Below are 13,069 nucleotides of genomic sequence, written 5' to 3'. Positions count from 1 at the left end.
TAATGGGAACTGGGCCTCTGTTCTTCTTTTCCTGGTTGTGGAACTTTCCAGAGCTCTGGGAGAGTCTGCTTGGGGAGTAGCTCTAATGCTTTGGAATTAAAAACATAGCTTATTTTTTCCTAATTGGTGTACAATTCACTGATTCTTTTTGTAAATTTACTGTGTTGTGCAACCATCACCACAATGCAGTTTTGGAACATTATCAGCCTGATAAAGACCCCTCCTGCCCGTGTGCAGTCCCCCCTCTGCCCTGCCTCTTGGGCCCTGGCAGCCTCCAGTCCACTGTCTCTGGATGGTGCAAGTAAGTGGAGCCAAACCCTAGGTTAGGCCTCAGCTTTTAAGTGTCCTGGAGCACCAGGACTGGAGGAACCTGGCCCGGCCCTGGTGGGGGCCTCGGCCCGGCCCCCTCTCTGCTGCTAACCAGCATGTGGCCCCATTCCCTTCCCTGCATTTCTCAAGGGCATTTGGGACAGCGAGCAGCCCCGGGCCTTGGGAGAATTTTAGCATCTTTGGTGTCTTGTTCACTAAATTCTGGGAGCCGTGGAAAACCCTCACCCCCTCATCCCATTTCTAAAGGTCTCCCGGGAGTGGGATCACCTGGCAGAGGGCCCCCCTCTAGCCTTCTGCAATGATGCTATGAGGCTTTACTCAAAGCTCTCGTCTACATGCGTTATTTTAGTCACTTCTCGCTGCTGCCAGGCGATGGGTGCTGCTGTTTTCCTTCTCGGACAGAAGCTGAGGGCTGGAGTAGTGGGCTGAGTGATCCAGCGTCTCCCAGCTGGGTCTGGGATGCAGGCAGCGTCACTTCCCACACTGATCTGTGCTCTCAGGGAACTGCTGCCTTTAGGGCTTCTTCCGCAAGCTCTGTGGGGAAGCAGGAGGGTGCCTCCCTGCCGCAGCTGGCTGGGCCTCTGTCTGGGTGGGCTGAATCTGGTGGGGCTTGAGTTGGAAAGACCCGGACAGGCTTTGGGTGTGGCACTCTTGCTTCCCGGTGTTTGGCCTTAAGGGAGGGATTAATAGCTCCATGCCTCAGTTTCCCCATCATTCATTTATTCAGCAAATATATAAGTAGCCCCTACTCCACTGTGCCAGGCTCAGAGGTGCAGGGGTGAACCTGGCCCAGCCTCTGTCTCCTTCATTCCCAGCCACATCAGCAAAAACGACCTGCAGCGCCTACCTCATTCGTTTGCTTGCTGCAAACCCTGCCCTCTCCTGCCCCTTGCCCCCATGGCCGGTCCTCCGTTTCCCTCCAGCCACTCAGTTAGGTGGCCTGTGACCAGGGGACCCCCAGTGCTCCCGCCCATCCTGTTAATCCGCAGGTATCTTTGCTCTAGATTTACAGACTGGAAATGGAAGAGAACCAGCTGAAGAATGAAATGCAAGACGCCAAGGATCAGAACGAGCTGTTAGAATTCAGAGTGCTAGAACTCGAAGTAAGAGACTCTATCTGTTGTAAACTCTCAAACGGAGCAGACATTCTCTTTGAACCCAAACTGAAATTCATGTAAAGCTCCCAGATGTTTTCAAGCATGTGTAAAGGGGACATGTTATAGTTTCTTTCTTTCTTTCTTTTTCTTTTTTTTTTTAAATCTGTATGTTCAGAATAATTTCACTGCCTTAATGTGTTCTGGAGAGCGTGCTCACCCAAGTCTATGGACATGTACCAGAGCTAATATATTTATTGCCTATGGCTTGTTTTGCACTTAATAAAATAATTTGTTTTTGCAATATTTTGCCTTTTTTATTTGTGTTTCATTTCCATAACTACTTCTTTCCTGCATGCGTAGTCACCGGGTACGCATTCTGCACACCCAGACGGAAGCACTGTTGCAATTAATAACACACCTTTTTAAGTGATCTTGCATGCAGTAAATCTCACCTTTTGAAATAGCAGAGTCTGACCTGAGCCAGCAATTGACTCTAGAATGTGTTTAATGCCAGTCTGGGCCCATTTTCTATTTGCCAAGGTAAACACAAGGTAAGTAAAGACAGAGTAGAAGGATGTATTTGCATAGGCGTTTAAGAAAACTAGTTACGTTGTTCAAACTCTTTTATCCAGTAAATACAGACCCAGGCATTGCAGCAATATTGGACTAAAGAAATTACTATTTGCAACTCAAACTGCAACTCAAAACTACTGGAGGGAGATCAGTTGCTGTTCACCTGTAGAAATTCTGTTCCTTCAGGAACTGCCCCAATGCACCGAGTGAGATTCAGTGAAAGAATACTAATGGTCTTACTGCTTCCAACTGAAATCTTACCTCGGGTGTGTTACTGTATTGCCTTGCTCTCATGGTACTTCATAATATTTTTTTTGTTTCTGTTGAAAAATCATTGGCATTTTAAACATCACTTAAGTTTGTGATGAGTTTCTCTAAGCACCTGTAGTGGCGCGGCTCTGCTGTCTCTCAGCTGAAACCTCTGCATGCGTGAAACCCTCAAAGTGAGCACCTTCACAGTGTCTGTGGCTTCCCCAATTTTGTTTTCTCCTCCCGGCTTGCGTTACAATTCTGTCTGCATTAGAACTGACCGTGTGTACCTTGTCGTGTGGGCAGGGACCTGTGGCCTGAGTATTTCTCACACCAAGAGTGACTCAGCTCTTGGCTCAGCATGACATGAGCATTTTATTTGTGCGACAGAATTGCAAGTTATGTGAGGTCATTGTTAATACTCCTGCCGCTGTTAGAGAACCTTTCACAAATCCTTGTTATGAGTCTTTCTCATGAGAATTCTATAAGCACTACCCAGTTTACTGGAGTTTTCTTTAATGGTCTCCACCATCCCTCAGAACCACGAGAAACAAAATCGCTTTTTTTTTTTTTTTTTTTTTGAGACAGAGTCTCGCTCTGTCACCCAGGCTGGAGGACAGTGGCGTGGTGCACTCTTGGCTCACTGCAACCTCTGCCTCCTGAGTGTGAGTGATTCTCCTGCCTCAACCTCCCTAGTAGCTGGGATCACAGGCACACACCTCCTCACCCAGCTAATTTTTGTATTTTTAGTAGACGCAGTTTTCGCCATGTTGGCCAGGCTGGTCTCAAACTCCTGACCTCAAGGGATCCACCTGCCTCAGCCTCCCAAAGTGCTGGGATTACAGGCATAAGCCATCATGCCCGGCCTACAAAATGACTTTTGTTCATATAAAATCTGAGCTTTTGGGGCCACTTTTTCTATGGAGACGCCATTTAAGTAAATTTACTGGTTAGAAAGGCATCTGTGGAATGGAACCATCATGAAATTTGTTTTTTTTGTTTGTTTGTTCGTTTGTTTTTGATTTTTTTTATTTTGGCTAATAAGGGATATAAGGTTTTCTTACTAGACTGTTTCAAACCTAGGTTAGTCAGGTTAGGGCTTCATGGAAATTGATTGAATTAGTGCTCAGCCCTCCCTCTTTCCTTCAGGCTCATCCCAGAGCGTCTTCTTAAGCCCTGCTGTCTAGATTCGTGCCTCTCTTGGCTACATATCTTAGTAGAATTATTCAAGAAGCCCATTGGTTCCATAGCTAGATTCTGCTAGAATGGCCCAAAGCGTGTTATTTTTTACCTTACCGTAACTTTGCTCAAACCAAAGCAGTTTGATTTAAAGGTGTAATTTGAAAAGGTTTTCTCTGCTGCCCCACCATGACAAATCTGTCCATCGCTAAAGTGTTTAAAGTCCATTCTGTGCAGGAAACACATCTGAGACCTGAGTCCTGTTCTGCCACTGTGCTTTAGCCCTGTAAGTAATTAGGTTTTCCCGACCTTTTAAAAACTTGTCACTTATGTATGATTAATAAATACCTCTTCTGGGAAAAAGGCTTGCTCTTCTTTCTCCCTTAGTAATTAACTGAGCTTTGCTGTAAGTCTAAGGCAGGGGTAGAATGATCACTTGTTGTGTTAGTGTGGTTCAAAAAAAAATTGTGAATGGTATTGGCAGATTGTACTAGAAAGAGGAGAAAGTCAGCCTTTGGGGCCGGGCGAGGTGGCTTACGCCTGTAATCCCAGCACTTTGGGAGGCCGAGGCGGGTGGATCACCCGAGGTCTCTGGAGTTCAAGACTAGCCTGGCCAACGTGGTGAAACCCCGTCTCTACTTAAAAAAAAAAAAAAAGAACTAAACTATGGTGGTGATCCCTGTAACCCCGACTTGGAGGTTGGGCAGGATAACACTTGAACCTGGAGGTGAAGGGTGAACCAATTTGTCAAAGAAAAGAAAGAAAAAGAAAGAAAGTCAGCCTTTGGGGTCCTGGCCCTGCCACTTGCTAGCCTGGGACCTCAGACACAGCCTCCCTGAGCCACCACCTTTTCTTTGTCTACAGAATGAAAGCAATGAGCCTGCTTCCTGGGGTTGTGTGAGGATTAAACGGGAGAGTGGTGTGCCTGGCACAGAGTAATAAACCGTAGATGGTGGCTTTTGCTATCTATTCAAATTTAGTGCAACTGTGATTTTTAAAATTTGTAATTCTGTGACTTCCTGGGTTTTGATCTCACAATGGATAAAGCCATGGTACCCTGTTAACCATTTTTCCCTAGATGAATAGGGAAGAAGTAAACACATTTCCAAAGGAGAACTGCTGCGTGGGAAGGCGTGAAAACGTCGTAGTTCACGGACGAGGCTGCTTCTAGTCCGAACTCGCGCTTTTTAGTAACATCTGTGCCCACTGGAATTCCTTGGTTTTTGCTGAGTAACGTGGGAAAATGGCAAGTGGTAAATAATCCGGTCACATTCTGTTTTTAAACCGAATCTTTTCCCCAGGAGAGAGAGAGGAGGTCGCCAGCATTTAACCTCCAAATCACCACCTTCCCCGAGAACCACAGCAGCGCTCTCCAGCTGTTCTGTCACCAGGAAGGAGTTAAGGTAGCGTGCCTGGGGGGTGCCTCTGCTAAATGCCAGCCAAGGGCTCGCTCAGTGCCCGGCTCAGCTGTAAAGGGGGAGTGCTGGGATAGAATTGATTTTCATGAGATACCCCTTGTGTTGAAAGTCACAGTTTGCCCATTTATTAAAGGATCACCAAATGTGACTCTATTTTGACCCATATGTTTAAAACAGCAGAGGCTTGGCCTACAGCCCTGAGCGTGAACCCCAGCTCCACCACTGCTCTGGCCTGTAAACTTTCAGAGCCTTAGCCTCTTCGCTATGAAATCCAAATGACAATACCCACACCGTGAAGCTGGGGTGATGATGAAATTAGATCATGAACAGACTCCAAGTGCCTGGCCCTGTGCTTGGCATGCAGCAAGGTTCTGTAGATGGTGGCTGTGGTTGCCAGAAGGGCCCGGGGTTTGCCATGTCCTAGAGCCCTGCTCAGCCCCAGGGACAGCGTCCTGACTCACCCGATTCCATGGCCTTTCTAGAAAGCAGTGTTTATGCTGGTGTAAATGAGCTCAGCAAATGAGCAGCAGTTATGCCTTCTCTCCCTCACTCCCCAGAGGAACGGCTGGGTGCAAAACTTGGCCGGAAAAGAAAAGAGAGAGCGCGGTGTCTTGTCGAGAGGAAAGGCCGTGGCCCTAGAAATTGGTATGGCTGGTCTCTGTAGCTCACACAAAAATGAACATTGGAAATCTCTTCCAGGATGTGAATGTTTCTGAACTTATGAAGAAATTAGATATCCTTGGCGATAACGGGGTAACTATGAGCGATCGGTTTCTGCTTTCGTGTTCTTGTTTTGATCTGGGTGTATTCTGTGTGACTTTTGTTTTGTTTTGTTTTTAATTTCTCTCTGATGTAAGAGATCTAAGAAGTACAATGTAAGGCTTTTGTATGGCCGTGTTCCTGTGTGGGTGGTGGGGATGGCATTCGTCAGAAGTGGGGTTCCGAAGTTAGGTTCCCCTGGCCTGTGAGTGAGGAGGGGACGGGAAGGCCTCAGAACCCCTACCCAGAATTCAGGTGGAGTCACACGAGATTGCTGAAATCAGAAAGGGATCTTTTTGCCGTCCTGAAAGATGAGCTTGAATGTAGCCATGTTTCACAAAAGCTTAGTGCCACTCTGTGAAATGTTCCCGACCAGAGGGACAGGAGCTGTCTGCCTGAGGTGCTAGCCCCATTAGCGAGAGGGAGCTGACTCTCAGGTGCAGCTCGGAGAGAAGCTAGGAAAGTTGCTTGGTGTTGGCCGGGCATGGTGGCTCAAGCCCGTAATCCCAGAACTTTGGGAGGCTGAGGCGGGCGGATCACCTGAGGTCATGAGTTCAAGACCAGCCTGGCCAACATGGCGAAACCCTGTCTCTACTAAAAATACAAAAACTATCCAGGCTTGGTGGTGTGCATCCCAGCTGCTGTAATCCCAGCTACTCGGGAGGCTGAGGCAAGAGAATCACTTGAACCCAGGAGGCAGAGGTTACAGTGAGCCGAGATCACACCACTGCACTCAAACCCAGGTGACAGAGAGAGACTCCGTCTCAAAACAAACAAACAAAATAAAACAAGCAACAACAACAACAACAACAGAAAAAAAAACTTGCTTGGTGCTGACTGTCTGCACGTGGATTTGGGATCCAGTGTCAAATGCCCTTGCCCATTTTTGTGTTTTAGAATTTGAGAAATGAAGAACAGGTTGCAATAATCCAAGCTGGAACTGTGCTTGCCCTGTGTGAAAAGGTAGAAGCCAGCGGCATTTCTGTGCTCACACCTTGTCCCAGCTTCCCAGCACCATACAAGAAACTGTACATTGGCGTCTTGCTTTGCGTGGGAGCATGCGTTCCAGTCCGTCTGCGTCTGCACGTGCACATGCATGCCTTTCCGTTTTCTTCATGACGGAAGTCCCACATGCTCACTGTAGAAAACCCAGAGACACAGGAGGAAATCAAAACCCGGTGGCAGAAACAGTCTGTCACTTTTGTATATTTCCTTCCAGTGGTTTCCCTGCGTCCATTGTTTTTAAACTTAGTTGAAATGATACTTGACATCCAGTTTCCAATCAGGCTTTAGAAACATCCTCCATGCCATTTAACATGGTTCATAAATGTGTTTAAATGGCTGTGCATCTCTCCATCACACGGTTATACCATTTGTTACTTAAGCCCCTCTTAGCTGTTAGATATTTTTTTCTACCATCATGCAGTGGTAAACTGCACATTTTTTACACATAAATTTCTATCTACATCTTAAAATATGCCCATAAGATATATTTTAGAAGCAGAATGACTGGGACAAATAGTAAGAATGTCTTGAAGGACTTCGGCATTGTCAAAACAGTGTCCAGAAAAGCGGCACCAGATACCCTTCTACCTGCAGCCTTACACGTTGTTGATTTATGCTTGACATGGCATGTTACTGCTGCAAAGAACTTTGCCGATTTGATGGTGAAAACCGTATCATGTCATTGTTTTAATTTTTATTTGAGTGCTAGTGATACTGAGTTTTTTTATGTGTATTATCTATTTTCCTCTCCTTCCTTGTGAATTGTAATTGCATTTATTTTGAGGGTTTTCCATTGGATTTGTCCACCCATCCATCCATTCATTCATTTGACAAATCATTGTCTTTCTTACTGACTTCTCTGAGTGCTTTACATATTAAAGATATTAACTTTTTGACCTGTTGGTTACAAAACACATTCCTGATTTGTTTGCCTTTGACATTGGTTTACGGTGTGTTAGAAATACACAACTGTTTATGGCTAAAGACCTTTTCCTTTCAAAGCACATGAGTTCAACTTTAAAATGCTATTTTTGCAGTGACGAGGTCCTAATGATCTTAGTTGGGATTCATTCCAGAATCTCTGGAAGGGCATTTAAAATAGAAATAATTTCCTTCCCAGGGCATCTGTTCAATCCCTCAATCAAGTAAAGGATAATAAATGTTGGTAACAAGACTTTTGGCCAAACCTTGCCCAAGGTCACACTGGTAGGCAGTGAGAGGATTGGAACTCAGCTTTCTCCTGTTCCTATCATCAGTAAACCTGGCTGAGCTTGTGTCTTCAGGTGAACTGCGGGACGGGGATGACTCACACCTGGCCGGCTGGTGGCTATCAGGTGCAGGTGCAGGTGCAGGTGCAGGCACGGGGCGGGGCACATGGGGCACATTCAGCACACCTTCCTTTCCAGCAGCAAAACCCTCCATGGCTCTCTGGGCTCCTCCAGCAGTGCCCCGTGTAGTCACACAAAGTGCTGATTAAACACTTATGACTCAGTTTATTCAACATCTACTGGAACATTTACTGAGAAACAGCATCTTAGTGTCAAGTGCTGAGCACGGCCCTGGGAGACGTGGAGATGTCACATCCACCAGTGTCCGCTTTGATGTCGGGGAGGCCTCTCCTGGCTTGGGTCTTGGCCACACCACTTGCCAGCTGCAGGGGTTTCAGCCGGTTTCTCACCACGTCTCTCTCAGCCATGACACCGAGCATCCTGGTGGCTCACAGTGTCTGTTGGAATCCGGGAGGCTGCATATTTCAGTAGGATCAGGCATTGCCATCTGGTTCAATCAAGCACCTGGGGCCATGCTTGCTTCCTGGAGATGCTTGGTCAATGCCTGTGGGCCGGGTGAGCAAGGAGCAGGAACCTGCTGGTGACTCAGGGCGGCTGGTTCATCATGGGGCTGGGGCAGAGGGCATTGGAGGGCCAGGGTACCAGCTGGCAGGGGGCTTTCAGCCTCAGTGAGAACAGCCCTATGCAGGACGCTGAGATCTCCAACCTGAGCCATTCCTGATGTGCCCCTCCCCACGCCCGACCCACAGCAGCTGTTCCAGGCCTGCACCTTAGGTCCCCAGCGCTCCTCATCCTCTGGGCATCTGTGAGATTAGCAGCACTCTAGGACAGCTGAGGAGGTAGAACCTGTCTGGGATCCGGCCACTGTCTGCCTTGACCCTCACCATGCTCTGCTCGCCTGGCAGCTGCCCACCTCCCCGCTTGCACCCTGCCACCCCCACTGCCGCCCGCCTGCCCCTGACCACCAACCTCCCCAAGCTGGTCAGCTTGGTGCCGTGCCTTGTGCCCTACATGCTAGAGAGACATGCCAGTCGCCCTAGCCTGCCAGCCCCTCACAACCCCTACTGATGGTTATGGGGCCCCGATTCTGAGCCTGGCACAGAGGTGCCCAGCTCCGCATCTTTGAGGAATGGACTTAAACCAGAGTTTTCTCAGGTTGGGTTCTAGGAAACACTGGCCCTGCCATTTGTCTGTGGATAAAGGTCCAGTAAGCTTGGGAGTTGCCGCTCGTCTTCTCCCAGCTTGGAGAGGATGTTGGTGTGAGAGCTTCTCAGGTCCAGAAATGGACCCTCATGTGGGGTGGGAACTGCATCAGCGGGACCCCCTGAGAACCTGGCAGGACCGCTAGGGGACTGACGGTCTGCTTTGCCTGGGACTGACAGCTTTCCTGGGATGTGAGAATTGCAGTGCTAAAACAGGGACAGTCATGGGCCAACAAGGACAAGCTGGTCACCCTAGAGCCGACAGGCACTGCAGGGAAGTTTGCAGAGGGGGCGGGCACCTGCAATGTCACTGCCAGAGGAGGCTTGCTGACAGGCCCCAGTTAAGCCCCGCTCCACTAAATACTCCTTATTTTAAAAATTGTCATTCCATACGGGTATCCAAATAAGTGGAAGTCAGTGTCAATGTTCCCTTAGAGGCATTAATTTTTTTTTTTTTCGAGACAGAGTCTCACTCTGTCACCCAAGCTGGAGTCCAGTGGCATGATCTCAGCTCACTGAAACCTCCACCTCCCAGGTTCAAGTGATTCTCATGCTTCAGCCTTCTGCAGCTGGGATTACAGGCATACGCCACCATGTCTGGCTAATTTTTGTATTTTTAGTAGAGATGGGTTTCTCCACGTTGGCCAGGCTGGTCTCAAACTCCTGACCTCAAGTGATCTACCTGCCTTGGCCTCCCAAAGTGCTGGGATTACAGGTATGAGACACCTCACCCGGCCTCGAAGCCAATTGCTTAGTGTGTAGGTGAAGTGCAACCTGAAGGAAGGTCCTATGATGTGCCTGTGTTGATTTCGCTGCAAACAGCATCTTGCCCTGGGCATGTGCTTTCCTCATCTCTGTGCCAGTCATCAGGGCACAGGCATCAGTCCTGGTGCCCATCAGCCCCACTCTGGTTAGCCACGTGTAGCATCAGGGCAAGGTCTCACTCACCTCGGCACATGGCACGTGCCCCGCAGAGAAACTGAACGAGACGTTGGAGGGTTTTTAAATCATAGCAGTCATATCTCTTCTCCCTCAAGTTCCAAGTGGATCGAGAAAAAGACACCAGCCTCAGCCAGGTGGGAATGTCTTAAAGGCCGTGTTCTCACTACTAAAGATGGATAGGAGAATGAGGCATAGGTCTGAGCCATAGTCTGACGTTCTAATAGTTGGCCCTGAGTCGAAGTCTTGGGACCATCCCCAAAGGGAGAGGGGGGAGATGAGCCCCACCAGTCGCAGGGGAGCCAGGCTCTGCACCTGAGGGGCCCTGGGAGTCGGGGCTCAGAGAGCGTCCCCCACCCTGCAGCAGACTGCCCCCGCGAGGCTGCTCAGTTCATCAGCACCTCCTTGTGGGTGGACTCACTTCTCCTCCCCAGCCCGAGACCTCCTCTCCTGGGGTTGGAGCAGAACCATGAATGTTGTTTCTCCCAGGAGTGACTGAGGCTCCACAGCTACCTGGCCAAACTCTTTGTTATGAAATTTCTGATCTCACGTGGTCGGGGGTCCTCATGGCCAGCTCTCTCTGCTCTCATGTTCTCTCCCAGTTGCCGAAAAGGTCTCGTTAAATTTATTTTTTATATGCAATTTTTTAAACGACAGCAACAACAAAGCTCAACACTGTTCTGTAGAAACCGTTCTGAGAGCAGCTTGTTGTAATCTTCCAAACCCGAATTTCCCGTTTTAATTTTATTCATTTTATGACTGCTTGCACGAGGATATTAAAAATGAAATACCTGTAACTCCCCATCCAAAATACGCTTGTCTGTTTCTAAGAAACCACGCCTCTTGTCTGAGCCTTGTTTAAGGAAGTGCTGGCCTCAGCGGCTGGCACAGGGCGCTGGGTGCTGCCACCATGGCTGGCACAGAACCCGTACTGGGGGCTGAGCTCACTGTGACATCAGGGAGGGAGTTCTGTGACAGAAGCCCACCAGTTCTAGTCCCCTCTGTACAGACAGCACACACCACGCCAGCCTGCATACCCTCGATTCTCCTTCATTCAACGGAAGCTTATTAGGCACCTGCTTGTGTCAAGCCCTGGCCCAGGCAAGGAAGTCCAACAGGAGGCAAATGTGGTCCCCACCTTCAAGGGGGGCAGCGGGGTTAGGGGTGAAACAGACAACAGCACTTGTCAGGTGAGTGCTATGACCAGGCATTCACAAGATGACTGACATGGGCATCACGGAGGTTAGCTGACCCCATGGACTCAGGCAGGGTAGGCTTCCTGGAGGAGGTGACAGCTAGCTGAGGGCCTGAAGACTGAGTGATGCCAGCTCGTTAAAGGCCTGGGGCTGAGGCTGGGGCCAGGAGAGGTAGGGACAGCACATGGAAAGGCCGGGCACGTTGGAGGAGCTCTGTGTAGTTAGGATAACCAGGGCCTGGGATTTCAGTGGGAACAGGAGAGTGCTGACTGATGAGGCTGTGAGCATTGCAGGGGCCACCCCACACTGGGGCCCTGCCAGTGTAGTCGGGGGTGAGGGGATGCCTTTGGAGGGCTCTGAGCAGAGCAGGGAGGTTCCATGAGCCCATGTGTGTTTTTTAGGGAACTTGCTGGCTGGGGGGCAGAAAGGGATTTGTGATGTGTAGGGAGAGTTCAGAGATGAACCCAGGGGCTGAAAGGGGAATGGGGGTTTGGTGATGGGGAGGGAGTGCTGTGGGTGGGTTTGAGAACCAGAAGGAGGCAAAGCCAATATGTTGGAAATGGACGGAAGGAAGGAGGGGGCACTTTTCCCCATCAGGGGTCCTGGCAGGCCCTAGAGATGCCTTGAGGCTTGGGAGTGGAGGGGTGCAGGAGGCAGTGGCACACAGGGCGTGGTGGGGCAGATCTGGTAGGAGACATTTCAGAGACAGTAGGGAGGATGGATCCTGGGGGAGGGCAGAGTAAGGTGGAGAAGGCCAAGGGCAGGGCTCCAGGACCTCATGAGTGCAGGGTGACCTGGTGAGGGTGACCAGCTGCCGCCAGAAGAGGGGGAAAGCAAGGAATACAAGGAAGCTAGGGGAGCCTGGGGTCAGGAAAGGGGGCTTTCTGCAGCCGGGACGTGGAGTCAGGAAAGGGGGCGCTCCACAACCGGGATCTGGTGTCGGGAAAAGCACTCTACAGCGGGGCCTGGGGTCGGGAAAGAGGGCACTCTGCAGCTGGGGCCTGGCAGCAGGAGGCCATCCGACAGCCTTAGCAATGAGGAGGTCAATGGTGTTGTCAAACCCGGACACCTTTCGGTGCCTTGACCTCCCCGCGGCCCTCCCCCACAGGGCAGCCACCCTGTGCTGGCCTGGACTTCCTCCCGTTTTAGGGGCTCCTCGTGGAGGCACATCCGCGTATGACACCTGCCTCCGTGCTTACCCCCAGCCCAGACCCCAGAGGGAACGTGGACAGAGCTCCCACTCCCTTACCTGCCGCTCAGGTGCACGCCCCACCTGTTCACCCCATACTCTCCGTGCCTGTGCCCTCATGTCCTGGCATGAACCCTGCTTTCATGCTCCTACACCCCCTACCCTGTGTGTGATTCCACCTCCTCTCATGGTGGCACCGGGCACTCTGGGCTGCTCCAACTCACGTTGCTGGAGGGATGATGGCAGTGGCTTTGGCATCCTGCAGGCTAGGTTCCAAATCTCCATTCTGCACCCGTGTGACCTTGGACAAGTTACTTAACTCAGCCTCCATGTCTTTACCTGCAAAATGGGGGTGACGCTGCCTACTGCATGGGGTGGTCGTAAGAGGGCCAGATGAGGTCTCCTGCGTGAAGCATCAGCACAGAGCAGGCACTCAGTAACATCAGCTATACCACGCCACTTCCTCTGCTGCACACACTCGCAGCCACCCACACTCAAGTCCACCCAGGCTCTGAATCCAGCTTCCACACCACGTACATGTCACACTCACACCTATGACCTCCTGCACATACAGGCTGGACCATGCACACACAACCACACCATCCACAGGTCAGGCATGTGTGTGCCGTGACCTGACCCATTCC

At 50.1% G+C, this 13,069-nt stretch overlaps 1 protein-coding gene across 2 annotated transcripts in view; it reads left to right on the top strand.

The window, feature by feature from the left end:
* Positions 1-13,069, top strand: part of JAKMIP1 (janus kinase and microtubule interacting protein 1) — a 173,443-nt gene that overhangs the window by 142,207 nt on the left and 18,167 nt on the right. Inside the window, exons 13-16 of one of the 2 annotated variants that reach the window (XM_032135397.2) lie at positions 1,335-1,433; positions 4,730-4,831; positions 5,546-5,599; positions 6,503-6,568. In XM_032135397.2, the coding sequence (XP_031991288.1) occupies positions 1,335-1,433; positions 4,730-4,831; positions 5,546-5,599; positions 6,503-6,568 (321 nt within the window). Of the gene's footprint in view, positions 1-1,334; positions 1,731-4,729; positions 4,832-5,545; positions 5,600-6,502; positions 6,569-13,069 lie in introns of those variants that run through there. The other variant, XM_032135400.1, reaches the window with a different exon arrangement.

The sequence above is a fragment of the Hylobates moloch genome, unplaced genomic scaffold, assembly GCF_009828535.3.
Source record: "Hylobates moloch isolate HMO894 unplaced genomic scaffold, HMol_V3 SCAFFOLD_17, whole genome shotgun sequence".
NCBI classification, from domain to species: domain Eukaryota; kingdom Metazoa; phylum Chordata; class Mammalia; order Primates; family Hylobatidae; genus Hylobates; species Hylobates moloch.
The sequence above is the reverse complement of the archived record's forward strand: the minus strand, read 5'-3'. Positions and strand labels throughout refer to the sequence as shown.